General features: G+C 52.1%; 1 protein-coding gene across 1 annotated transcript in view; it reads left to right on the top strand.

Annotated features, from left to right (window-relative positions):
- Nucleotides 1–13,805, top strand: part of MAGI3 (membrane associated guanylate kinase, WW and PDZ domain containing 3) — a 171,547-nt gene that overhangs the window by 144,121 nt on the left and 13,621 nt on the right. Inside the window, exons 12-15 of the mRNA XM_090026320.1 lie at nt 1,401–1,557; nt 3,408–3,499; nt 6,670–6,862; nt 8,497–8,685. Of these exons, the coding sequence (XP_089882446.1) occupies nt 1,401–1,557; nt 3,408–3,499; nt 6,670–6,862; nt 8,497–8,685 (631 nt within the window). The remainder of the gene's footprint in view (nt 1–1,400; nt 1,558–3,407; nt 3,500–6,669; nt 6,863–8,496; nt 8,686–13,805) is intronic.

Here is a 13,805-nt window from a genome sequence, read left to right as displayed (position 1 = left end):
GGAGAATATTATATTGATGGTAAGAAACCTCAAAAAACCAAACAGCTCAGCGTTCCCTTCTTAAGCACCATTAGCACCAAGTGTTAGTTAGAATGGGCAATAAATACGGTCTCTTAGTTGTCGTGTCTCAGTATTCTGATAGCGTCGTTTCTGGGAAAGATCAGACCCCTAGGAGTATCTTTGATTTAAATTTGACTTGCTGGAAGGAAAAGTCTACATTGATTAAGTGCGCCTGAGGTTAAAAAAAGAAAGGTGGTTGGTTGAGATCTATATATATATTGTATTATAAGAGACTGTTTTTAGGCATAGGTTTCATTGCAGTCCACCTGTGCCTTTTTAGTAGAAAGAAAGACTTCAGGAATTGAGTAATTTCTTCAAGAAGAACGTGCGTGCATCACAGTTCGCTGCAGTTTAGCAAAGTCCATTTCCTCAGAATAGGAGTAAATTCTTCCTTGGCCATAGTCAAACTGAGCAAATACGGTAATGTATTTCCAAGCGGAAGCCAGGGCTGTGGGATAATGTAAGCATGGTAACTCGTCGCATTTGAAACAGCCTATTCTGTGGAAAGTTGCAGATCTTGACTTGTAAGAAGAAATATAGCTGCTAAAAATTCACTGACTAAAGCTGTGCTGCTTCAGAATGCATCAGTCATGTCAGCGTGGCTGCTGCACCAGCACGCGGTGTGTGAGCCTGCTAAAAATACCCGGGAAACGACAGTGCAGCCGTGTGCAGTAACAGCTTCCCTAGACAAAACCTGATGCTCAGTGGCTTTAATCTGCACCATGAGCTAATTCAGTTAGAAAAGAGCAAGGTCTTGGGTTTATAAACGTGCAAAAAGTGTCAAACTTGTAAACCCTTGGGGGGGTCTTACTTATGCTCTCAAAAGGGCAGACCTAAATTTGTTCCAGTGTTGTTCATATTAAACATGCACATTGCTGCGTGAGGACTTTCCACGCTGGGTTTCAGCCCAAAGCAAGCATTTGAAGTCATGCTGCATAAACCTTGGAAATGAAGAGTTGAATCCACAGAGATTTCCTTTTACTTGGAAGAGTCAGAGCAATCCTGACAGGTTAGAAATAACATGGCTTGATTCTGAAGACTAAGTGCTTGTTTATAGGGCAGTTTAGAAACACAAAGTTACCTAGACTTGCTCACGCTGTGGGCCTAAGCCACGGCCCGCTGTGTCTCCAGGTCCTGAACAGGTGCGGCGGAGGCCTGTCGTGTAGGGAATGGATCTCTTGCTTCAAAACACTGGGCTGCATCAGAGCAGATGACTCTGGTGTGCCAGGCATTGCAGCTGTCTCTAGGAGTCTCGCCTCTGTACTGCTCGTAGACACCTGCTAACCCAGTTCAGGCACCACTTTCGGCTTGACAGTGGATTCTGCTCCTTTTGGTTTCAGAAGACAGATAAGCAGGAGAACTTGGGAAGCTTGGAAGTCATCAGTGATGCCGTTCCGCAGCCAATGCCTTTCCCACCCGCTGCTGTACGGTCAGGCTCTCCAAAACTAGACCCTTCTGAAGTCTACCTAAAGTCTAAGACCATATTTGAAGACAAGCGTAAGTACATGGACTTCATAGGGGAACGTGCAATAGCACAGCGATACACGGATATTTTCTTTGTTTCATTTGCTAAGTAAAAATATTGGCAGTGCATATTCGAGGGGTCTCATGCACAGCAGTTAGGGAACTGTGGGTGATTTTCACAAAAGGAAAATCTGTTGGTGTTTTTCTGCCAGGTGCCTTGCTCTGGTAGTCTGTTGCTCTTGTCCGCGTACAGACACAGGTCATTACACTGATGCACCTCGGGGTGCATTCAGGAAGAGCAGGAGATAAAAAGACCAGTGATTGAGTAATTGCTTAAACCTTTCATTTAACATCACAGCCCAGCACTCTGAAGACTGATGATCGGTTAATGAAAGCAGGTGCACATATATGTTAGTGCTTTGCTGTGGTATTTCAATGTAATGGTGTACACTGGATGAACAAAAGCCATTTGTCCTGCAGGTGTGCCATCTTACATAAACCCTCCCTCTGGAAATGGTGGGGGTTCAAGTGCCCCCATCAGTGAATGATTGCGAGTAGGATTTTATAGTCATTAAGCAGAGGGATTCTGTGGCGGCAGCCTGGAAGGGGAAGGTCAGTGAAGCGTCCCCAAGAGGCTTGGTCCTCAGGGAACTTGTGGCCTGTGAATTTCCCCTGTAGGCTACCGTGCTCCCTAGTATGGCATCTCAGCCACACGTAGGGCATTTAATGAAAATGCTGTAAACCTGCTGCTAATGGTGTCGGCAGCGTTCGTCTAAAAGGTTGGTTCTGGGTAAGGCCCAAACATTGCGGATGCAGTACGAGCAAACACAGCTTCCTCCTTCAAGGCAGATGGCCTGCAGCCTGGCACATCTGTGCATCGTCTCCACTCGATGCACTGCTGCCTCCCTCGGCTTCATCTCGGTAGAGCTGACTTAAGTGTAAATAGCTTTAACATTCTCCCCCACGAACACATTGCCCAGCAATAGATTTCATACGTGAAATAGGAAAGCTGCAGCCTGCGTTGCTGCTGTTTACCTAGTTGTGTTATGTAACTGCCATCAAGATTTTATTAGACTGTTTAATTTCCATTCTTGCTATCAGCACTTTTTTATAATGTTGCAAATACAAGCATCAGTAATAGGACAGCCCAGTTAGGATACTTTATAAGTTTAAGGAGCATTTTGCTGATATTTGAATTGACCTCAGCTACGGGCAAGATTTATGTGCAGTTGCAACATAACAAAACTACTATTACAGTTAAAAAAAATTCCCGTTATTTCTCCGCTGAAACCAAGCGATCATGCAACAACCCTGGAGCACAGTAAAACAAACCTAGGCAAATCCATAGTTTAGCATATTCAAAGTGATGCCATTTGAATGGACCGTATGATAAGAAAGTCACTTCTCCATTGCATCCCACCCTGTCTGAAATAAGGAGAGGTGGACTCCACCCAGCTTTTGTAGCACTAATTTGAGGGGCTGCCCAGCTCCAAACTGTTCTCATTCTAAAAGGTTGTAATAAAATAGGCAGTTCAAGTGCTTGCTGAATACAGGCCTTTCTGACATACTGTAGAGCACCCTGCAGTCCTGGCCCAAGATTCAAGCACCATGAGAGAAAGGGATTTGTTCCCTGTGAGATGCTAATGGAACAAATAATGGCATTTGCAGCTGTTTTTAATACATCCTCATCACACGTTTTAAGAGCACTTAACTGAGGACTTGCTGTTTCTTGCTCCTTCATTCTAATCAGCGTGTTGTGTCTACAGAAAGCTGCCAGCTTAGGACCGCCTGCATGACTGCTCTGACTAAATAAAGTATAAGCCCCTATTTACCTCTTTTAATAAATGTAACGAATTATGCACTTTTATATTATTTTGCCTTAGCTCCAAACACAAAGGATTTGGATGTTTTCCTTCGGAAACAGGAATCTGGTTTTGGCTTCCGGGTGCTTGGAGGAGACGGACCTGACCAGCCAGTAAGTGCATTAACTCACCCGTTTCTTTGACTTTGTCAATCTGTGCTGTCAGTCGTGAAAAGCTGCATTCTCCCCGTTTAGTGGCTGGGTTTTATTTATTTCCACGCCCATCTCAGCAGGGTATGGGTTTGCCACTTGTGGGCTGAGCAGGTCCAGGATGCGCGTGTGCTGCTTCAGACGCTACGGAGGGTCGCTGATGAGCAGTAGATGGCCAGTTATGAGACTGGAAGGCGAGGATGGTTTGACCCAGTGTTGAGGGATCCTGAAGGGATTGGCATGCTGGAGTGATCCTTGGGAAATGATGAGGGAAAACATCCGTTCACAATAACTTGGGGCAATATCTCATGTGTTTCCATGCCACAAAAGCTGCAAAGTCACTTCTCGTGTGGAATATTCGAGCCGTGACCAGCCTTGTAGACTTGTGGGAGGGAGAAGGAGCCAGTTCAGCAGCTGCCCTCCACAGAGAGCGGGGCTTTAGCTGAGGTAACTTGTCTGTACCAGAACAGACATTGTGAGACTCAAGCTCCAAAAAAAGGAAGAAAGCCCCATTGTCTAGCATGAAGAGAAAATCGCCGGAAATGCTTGAGTCACTGGTGTTGCAGCTGCACTGGTGTGAGCAGTAAAAATACTTGGCGCACAGATTAATTGTCCTGCCCGTGTGTTCGCTGATCAGTTGCCGAAGGCGGCATGCGGAGGCTTTCTGGACCGTGACTGGGATTCTCCTTGCGGGAATCGTGGGAGTAAAAGGGGAAAGGGGCCCTGGATGAACACAGCCGGGTGTGAGGCGGGGAGACCCCTTAGCCCTCCACGGGGCAGGTTCTTAGTGGGAGTGTGCCCGCCTGGCGCTCGTCCACCCCAGGTCTCCGGGGCCGCGGTCCCAGCGACGGGGGCGGGCTGGATCCGGCTGCTGCCGTCTCAGGGAGATGACTGGGTGCGAAGGTCCTTGGCGTATGTTGTGCGAGACCGGGGCAGCGGGACGGCGTCAGCTGCGCACTGACTGAACTCCAAAGGGAGGGGGAGATGAAACAGCTGAGTGCCTGCCTGCCTGCCTGCCCTCTTGCGGGTCGACAGCCGTCCCTCGGGCTCCTGCTCTTGTGCCGTTTGCCCGGAGTCTTGCTGGCAGCAGGGTCTCCCTGAGCGGCGTAATCCAGGCCCTTGTTTTCGGTAGGTGCTCTGCCCTGGGAATGCTCTAGAAGAGGATGTTGGCACCAGGTCTTTGCACCTAAGTTTGTTAATGGGGTCAGCACCGATGCCCTCTGGCAGTGCTACTTAACCCTTCCCAGGAATTTAGCTGGATGCTAGGTGACTGGAGGAACCCTCCGCCCACCCCGGGAGAGTCACCTTGGCACTCGCACTGCCTCTGCTGCCACGTCTTGCGGCGGGGCTCGGTAGCCCAAGAAGTTAAATGCATCTGAGAAGGGGCGCCGCCCGTGCTCGTGATTGAAGCAGCAGCCTTGGTGTCTTCTCTGCTAACCTGGTGCACGTGAGCAGTAGGGGCCCTCCCTCGGGGTCTCCACTGTGCTGCCTGGGAAGTAGCGCACGTGCCCTGCCTCTTGCAGCTCCGGGGTGCGCGGCTCTGGCTGGCACAGAGCGGCCCTTCCTCGCAGCCCCTGGCACATTCCCTACGGGGACACGGGGGCCTGCCCCCCGCCCGGCTATGCCCGCTCTTGGGCTGCCAGCAGCTAAGCACTTGCTTCTCATTTCTCATCTGCTCAAAATGTGGCGTGTGTGGAAGACAAGCGAGCCAGGGGCCAGCCCTGTGCGTGGACTTCGGGGGCTGTTTTGTATTTGGACCGCCACTCTGTGAGTGGAAGAAAGCCTGATGGCAGCTGGCCGTTTCTCTGCTGGAGGCAGGAAGTCAGCTGGGGTTCAGAGTCACCCCTGAAACAAGGGTTTCCAGCCTTGGTTTCCAGCACTGTCGCAGTGTGGCTCAGTCAGCGGCTTCTGCTCGAGAGGGCCTGACACTCGGGGCACAGGGGCTAGCACAGAAGCAGACCAGGAGGTGCCTGCTCACAGCACGCCTGGCTTTAGGAGCCCACCCCATTTCTCACTTCCCAAGTGCAGATTCACCCAAAAAGGCAGAGTTTGGTCCCAGGCCATATGGCAGCGATGGCTCCTGTCCGAGACGTGCTGAAGCTTCCAGGAGAGGCACTGAGAGATGGTCATCTGGGTGGAGGATAGAAGGAGGTGCCTTCTCTGTTTGCATGCATGATCCACAGCCGGGTGGTTTTCCTGCTGGCACTGCGGGAAGAGCAGGCTGTGTGTCTTTGCTCCAAGAAATACACAATTTTACCATTTTTATTGCGTTTTACCATTGCGTTGCTATAGCAACAACAGCTGTGTTGGTAACAGCTTGAGCAGGGCCCCGAGTGCATTGCGAGAGTTGGGATGGCTCTGCTGTCTGCTGTTTAACCTTAGACACCTGCTGGCTGTAATAGTTCTTGATCTTGCATTTAAGCTGAGCGCTGTTTCTAGCATGCGGAACGCTGCGTCTCCTGCTCTGCTTTGCATTTAGATGGTAGTTGCTTGGGGTGAAAGGGCAGGGGACTGAGGGCTGCCAGTGTCTGAATTCAGGCTTAGGTGCCCAGCACCTGTGTGTGGGTCTGTGCATGAGTCCGTCTAAGCGGCTTTCCACCGTGGCACTTAGGTACTTTGCTGCGCCTTTACTCCCCCTGCCTCTGACCTGTCTCAGCAAAGATCGTGTCTTTGCTGTGTTGATTGAACAGAGGCGTTTGCTTTTGGTGATTTGCACATTTTTTTGGTACCAATAACAACTACATAGTGCATGAGTAGGATCAACAGCGAGACAATTATTTAGCAGATAAATGTACAAAGACAGCTCTTGACCCACTCGCAAGGCATTGACACTTGATTAGATGACTAAAATTTGACTAATAAAAGCAAACTTTAAAATAAGGTGAACAATAAGTATGGCTGGTAGATGTCCCAGACGGTTACAGTATGATCATTTCTACACATGCAAATGATCCCAGCTGTTGTGGCTTCTGCCTGTTTCTGCTGTAATTAATTAGATGGGGAAAGCATTTCTCTCCCAGGAAGGCCTGCAAACGTCCTTGTTTTTAGGAGATGCCTGATTAACTGTAAGCCTGAACTGTTCTGCTGTGTTCATGTTTCAAAGCCCACGTGTGCTGATTGTGCTTTGTTGCCAGATATATATTGGAGCCATCATCCCGCTGGGGGCAGCAGAGAAAGACGGGAGACTCCGAGCTGCAGATGAGCTCATGTGCATCGATGGCGTCCCCATCAAAGGGAAGTCGCACAAGCAGGTCTTGGACTTGATGACCAGTGCTGCACGGAACGGCCAAGTGCTCCTTACTGTCCGGAGGAAGATCTTTTTTGGCGGTATGTGCACGTGCTGGGAGCAGCGCCAGTTGCGATGCGTCTGCCGGTCTGGCAGCCTGGCCCTGGGATGCCTTGTGCTGAGCCTTTCTGCTCCCGTGCATAGCTGTAGAGGAGTGTGGCGGGAAGGAAGCAGTGACCTTCTAAACTCAGGCTGTCACTGTCACGCCTGGACAAGCAGGGGAATTGAGTGAGAAGGGCTCTGCGTGGGAAGAGGCTGTAAATGAGGTACCCAACTGTTCCCCTTGGCCGCAAAGGGCCCCGCGGTGCTGGCCTGTAATTTTCACTGAAGGGTCCAGAGTCACGTTATGGGCAATGGGTGTTGTGGCCATTTGGGGCCTGGTAGCTTCAGGCAGCAACACACACGTGCTTTCTGCATTGCGGTGTGCTGCGTTCTGAGCTCTGCTTGCACTGGAAAACCCGCTGGTCTCGGCGCATCCAACATTATGGGTGTTTGTTTCATTAAATGCAGAAATGAATAAGAAACTCAGTGGTGTGTCCGGCAGGAAGTAGAAGAGCCATGGGATGGATGGATATGGAAACCAAGGCCCAGGAAGTTTGACATGGGCTGAGATGTCACCAGCCACATCAGTGACAGAGTTAGGGCTGAACCCCAGCACTCGTGGCCACAGTCCCCATTCCAAATGGTAGATGCTGCTGCCTGTCACTGACACCAGTCAGCCGTGGATGCCCAAGTCATTCTGTTATAGCCGTTGTAGTACGGAAAGCACAGCCTCTCAGGCTGTCTCGTGAAGGCGGGTGGCACTGTGGACTGCCACCCATCTTCATGAGAGAGCCTGAGAGGCCACCCTCCTGGGCTGACCCTGGGTCTGGGAGTCCAGAAGGTCCTGAATTCACATCCCAGTCCTGTCCCTGACACGCTGCATTCCTGCCATCTCATTCACCATACCTCCCGCATGGCTTAGGTGCCTTTGTATGGCTGCTGGCATGTAGAAACCAGTCTGTGTTGTGGTGCTGCTGGAAGCAGCAAGGAAAGCAGCCAAGCCAGGAGGGGCTGGTTGCTCCAGTCAGGCTGCTGCTATGCCCCAGTATCCACACCCTCCTGAATCTGCATGTCGACTGCAAGTGTTTTGTGTGCCTTCCTCACTTCCCATTTCTGGGGAGAACGTTAAACGGGTCTTAATGAGCTGATGCTTAGGCATGTGCTGTGCCGTGCTGCTGGCCAGACACTTCAGGCTCCTTTGGAATAAACCCTCAGCTTTCTGCAGCGAGACCTGCGAGAGCTCTGCCTTGCGGCTGGATCTCTGCTGTAAGGCCTCATGCTTCATGCGTCCAGGAGGTGAGAAGGCCTCAGCGAGGAAAGTCTCCGGGATGTCAGCTGTGCCGTAGAACCACAGCCCTGTTCCGGGCAGCAAGTGCAGGTTACTGGGTGGAGCTGGCAGGCAGTGCTGTCTCCCATCTCGCATGCAGGCCCTTCTCTCACAGCCAGGCTGAATGTGTGGGTTAGTCTTCCAAAGTTTCACCGCCATCTCTGCCTGGTTGCATTAGTAGTAACCTGCCTGTGCAGTCCCAGACAGAAAGGTGCTTCCTGAGCCTGTTACTGTGCTCCTTGCAGTTACCCAGTCCATCGGCAGTGCTCGTGATCACACCTCTGGCCGTGGCTCTTCCTTTTGTAGGAGAAAAGCAGCTGGAAGAGGAGTCGTCGCAGCCACCCAGCGCCACGCAGAATGGGTCCCCCCGATTGAATCGGACGGAGATCACAAGTCGGCCATCCCCAGAGGTCTACGATGTCCGGCTGCAGCGGAAGGAGAATGAAGGCTTTGGCTTTGTCATCCTTACCTCGAAAAACAAACCACCTCCTGGCGGTAAGAGCACAATCCCTGTGTGGCATTGTCGTCTGCACCACTGGGCCTGTCTGGGGCAGGGGAGCTGGTTCAACTCAGTTCCTGCCTTGCGGTTCCTGCCAGGGGCGTTCAGGGCCATGGATTCGAGAGATTCTGCTGTCTCTGGATAACAGTCATCTTCCCTGTTTGGCAGCTTGCGTGGTGCAGACCTGTTTCACCCAGGACGTGCTGTTTACAGCTTCGCAGGCTGAAGGCTAGGTCTGTCTGACTTGCAGAAGTGCATGTGCTTCCTCGCCTTTGTAGACTGCGTTGCACGTTGTGCTTATATAGCACCGGAGGGGGAAGGAGGAATCATTCCTAACCAGTACAGGGAAGGGTGCCCTGCATCCTTGTGGGGTCGTAGTCTTGAGAACGCGGGAAGTGCCCGCGTCCGGTCAAAGCATGTAGGAGAGTGTACACGCATGCCCAGAGATCTAGCGCTCTCCTGAGATTGGTGCCAGTAGATCAGATCAGCTGGTGAGCTGTTACATTAATTCACAGGCAAATCTCCTGCCCCAAGCTTAGTTCGGCTCGCTCCCTGAGGGCAAGTAGCTCACTGTGGGGGACCCTGGCTTTCTCAGCAGTCTGTATGCGGAGAAATGTAGCAAAGCTGCTATCGCTGGGAGTCGTTCTGGCTCCCTGGCAAGAGACATGTTAAAAGCACAGTAGTGATGGATGCAGCAGGTCTCCAGGTTCTGGTGAAGGCCTGGGTGCTAAGAAGCAAAGCAGAGCAGTCCAGGTTAAAAGCGAAAACAAGAGGGCACATTGTAAGCAGAAATGAGTGAGAGCAGCGATTTGAGGGGAGCCTCCGAAATCCAGCCCAGCTAATGGCAGAGTCTGCAGCCCCTCGCCCCAGGGGCCTTGCAAAGAGATGCCCGTTCTGCAGCATCAGGCGTGTTCTGCCCCCTGCGTCAGCACAGCCGCCGGCGTCCCAGGGCTGTGCAAGCAGAGAGGGTTAAACGTGTCCTCTGTCGACAGCAGTGCCAGCCTCTCGCACGCCACACGCAGCTGATACCGGGTAGTCACAGCTCAGCAGGACTGCAGCCGCTGACTGGGACGGATCCCGCTAGTGAGATCTGGAGAGACGGAGGGGGTCTCCTCAGTCTGAGGGAGTGGGGGGCTCTCAGCAGTGCTGTCCCGGGTGATGCAGAAGCACCGTTAGCCAGCTTGGCAGGCTCGCCCGGGGCTCAGGTGTCGCTGTCTTTTCACATGTGCATGAGCGCAAAGGGACCTCTCCCCTTTTGGCCCAGTCCTTTCGCTCTACCTTCTCTTTGCTTCATTTTATAATGCGGTTAAAAGCAGCAGAGCACAAGTGAAGCTGTGTCTCAGCAACCCCTTCTGCAGTCGTTCTGCTGAGTCTACACGATGCTCGTCTGGAGCGGGGGTGAAGTCTGGGCCCTGACGGGACCGTGCCTGTTGTTTAACGAAGTTCAGAACAGGCGTGGTGGAAAGCTGCCTGTCCCGGTAGCTGTGACGGGGCGAGAGCCTGCGGAGCCGCGCGTTACCGCGGCGGGGCTGGGTCGGTGCGCAGGGACGCCGACTTCCGTTTCAGAAAAGCGGTTGCTGTGGTAACGCTCGAGACCGGAGCTGTCGCCTTCTGATGCCGTGCGGGTGATTGTGCCCTGTGTTGGAAAAGCAGCTCGATAGGTTGGTCTTATGCTGCCTAGTCAGCCAGATAATATTGGGGAAATGCAGTTATTAAAAAATTGGAGGAACTCTACCTGCATAATCCTGCCACTGTATCACACAGAGCGTTCTTGTCGGAAACCCAGCTTGAAATTCCTCCAGTCACTTGCTGTTGCAGCTTGCAGTAGTCTTCATGGGGAACAGCAGAAGATAATTGAAGCCCTATTTCAACCTTGGGGTGGCTTGGGTAGCAGTCCTGGGCTGCTTCTCAGGCTTGTAAATAAGCAGCATTGGTACATCAGTGTGCCGCACACAGGGACTTTCCTGTCACCATTTAAAATGAACCCACGGCATTGATGCAAAGCTGGAATATTTATGCCAGGTAATTCCGTAATAGCCATGTAGCATTTTTCCTCCACAGATACCTCTTGTGTGCATAAACAGTATTAAAAACATAGATCTTTACACGATGGGAGAAGAGATGAAAGAAAATGTAATTAAACCTTAATATGGAGGTAAAAGCTAAAGAGCATCCGTGTCCGCTCTTGTCGAGCAGGTAACAAGCGATTGTTAGCTCCTTAATTACAAGCTGAATGGTAATTTAATCTCAATCTGGTGACAGCTCTCAAAGGTTTGGGACTTGCTGTCGTGCCTTGAAATGCCAGCTGATAATCTTGCTGAGTATTTAATGTTGCACGCCTCTCCCTATTCCTCGTCTGCCCTTCCAACAAAGCAAGCTGGGAAGAGCAGTGGTAATAAAGAAGGTTGCGGGAGGCCCCGTGGTGCTTTGGATGCACACGTGGGATTTCAGGAAGCGGTTCATGAGGAGAGCAGTGACGGAAAGCCAGGATTTGGGACAGCCTCACCTGGAAACGGGAGCAGTGGAAGGCAGTGAGTTTTGGACAACTGGTGCAGGCCAGTGCGAGTGGTTCAGCTACTGGCCGGTTGCTGGAGAAGAGAAGCTCTGTGCTTTGAAGAATGGGATGCTCAGTTGATGTATTCAGCAGCCTTTCCTTGCCCCCCCCCCCCACACACACACACCCCCACCTTTCGGCTTACTCTTTCCGGTGCCTGTACGTTGCTTTATTCAACTGCGGGAAAGAGACTGCAAGGACTGAGCCCCTTAGTACCATCTCCCGTGTCCTTTATTTCCTGCTTCCTCTTGTCCTTCCTACTGCTTTGGCCTCAGAGGAAGCGTGAGCAGCTTGGAGGAGGCCTGGCTGGAACTTCAAGGAGATGCAGGCTCTCGGGTGGTTGTGGCTGCATGTCTGTCACGAAACTAAGAAGAATAGTTCAGTGCAGTTACGTGCAGAGCTGGAGCCCTGGCCCACATGCCCACACATCTGGCTACGCCAGGCACGGCCCTCGCATGCCCAGCTCCAGAAGCGCTGGCTTCTGAATGCTTTATTTTCTTCTGCTGATGGAGAGAGGCATGGTGCTGTGAGTATCGTGGGAGAGCAAGTCATTCATGCCTCTGGATTTCCCGTGGCTGTACCAAGCTAGCTCTGTATCTTCCTCCCTCCACACCACGCTTCAGTACTTCAAAGCAAGGCAGAAACTATCATCTTGCATATGGCAGAACAGGTCTCCTCGGAGAACCCTAATGCCTAAATTCTTAGTCATTCCTCTGCAGATGTGATCTCCTTCCTTTCCGTGCTTTCATTTAGGCATAAAAGCAGCTCTTGTGCGCCAGGGCAAGGCTGTCGTGGTTCTGCATGGTTAATGCATTTCCTGGGCTCTGCTGGCTCTGTGCTTGTGGGGTTTGTACCAGGGGATGGTCAGAGACGGCTAGTTTGTGTGAAGCTGGTGCCCAAGCCACAGTGAGGGGGAACAACCATGTGGATGGGAGTTTGCAGAGTGCAGATGCTCTGTGTAGCTGGGCATGTCCTAGCATCACCCTGCTGGGAAGCCTCTGGTTGTTACCGCCTGCTACAGCAGCAGAGACGCCCGGGGATTAGAGGTGGGCTGTACTTCATCACGCGTGTCCCAGCATCTGGCCATCCAGGCACGGCACACCGGGTTTGTTGCATCATTCCTGAAAGGGCCATGTCTGGGCAGTCCCTTGAAAGTGGCCATTGCCTCGGGGCCAGTACGTGTCTCAGAAGGCTGTAGGTGCGGCACAGTACAGTGGGGCTTGCAGGACACCAAGGTATCCTCATGGTCCTGTAAACCTCTGCCTACACCCCTCTTCCTCTCAGTCTATACTGCACCTCCACCTGTATCCTGCCCGGGGCACCAGCTCCAGCATTCAGCTAATCCAGGCCCTCTTGATGCTTTCCTCCTTAGCAGCACACTTCAGGATGTCCCAGCACATGCGTTTGTGCAAGAACTGGTTGTGCTCGCACCATTCCGGGTGCACAAGCTGCCTTTCTTGAGGAGGCGCCTGGCCGCCTCCTTCAGAGCTCTCCCTCACAGTGACACCTGCAAAAAGCCAGGGGGCTGAGCGGGGCCGTTCCATAGGCACTTCTCATATTTTTAGCCGTCGGTGTTTTTAAAACACCGTAACCGCCCTGGTCAGTTGTTGCCTGGAGCACTCGTCCATTGTAACCGGTCCTTTTCCATTGTCGGGGTGAGAAAGGACTTGTGCGTCCTCGAGGTTGCAGAATCTCTCCCTGCAGGCAGGGAGATAAAGGTAAAGGTTGAGATGGTAGAGCGCTGGCCAAGAGAATTGAGTTTCTCTCTGCCTCTGCCATGGGGCTCCTACACAGCACCAGGCAAGAGACTTCAAACCAGCTTTCACAGCTGGCCGCAGACCTGCGCACCTTGCTGCCTGGCCTCTATCTGCAAATGGAGTCACTGGAAGCTGTGCATTTAAATGGGGAGTGCGGTATAATCCTGAGCACTTTGGAAAAAAAACAGGTCCTGGATGCCATGAACTGGGGGCCAGAAGGAGGAGACGTTATAGCCTAGTCCCCTTGTGCTTCAGTTCCCTGTGTGTAGAAGAGGGGTTGCACAGCGCTGTACAAATGAATGACTCTGGGAAATGCTGCGGAGCTTTAGTGCTGAGGTGCCGTGACCCCAGGAGGAAGCAAAGACCTCTCTTCAGAGCCGGGCTGTGGTAGCATGTGGGTTGGAAGACCTAGGCCATATGTTTGACAATGAAAATCAAAGCTTTTCATAGCGGCCGCCTCCCTCCGTGAGCACGGAATGAGGCACGGGGCGCAAGGCACGTGCCCACGCAGGCCGCGTCCCGGTCAGAGGCGGCAGCCTTCGTTCCAGTGGTAACGCTCGAGCACGTGCTTGTTCGATTGTAAGACTGCCGCATTAGCCCTGGGACGCTCGGTGGGTCTGTTGGACACCCAGATTGGCTTGGTGACACCTGTTCTCTTTTAGCGGGGGGACTTGCCATACCAGGCGTTTTAGCAGCGCACGTGCTTCTGACGTTGATTTGCGCTGCTTCGCTAGAAGGACCAGGCACTCAAAAACCACAAAAAGACAAATCGGTAGCAAGGGAGTCGTTAGCTGCTCACGGCAAT

This window comes from Crocodylus siamensis, chromosome 13 (genome assembly GCF_052110815.1).
Source record: "Crocodylus siamensis isolate JL-2025a chromosome 13, ASM5211081v1, whole genome shotgun sequence".
NCBI classification, from domain to species: domain Eukaryota; kingdom Metazoa; phylum Chordata; order Crocodylia; family Crocodylidae; genus Crocodylus; species Crocodylus siamensis.
The sequence above is the reverse complement of the archived record's forward strand: the minus strand, read 5'-3'. Positions and strand labels throughout refer to the sequence as shown.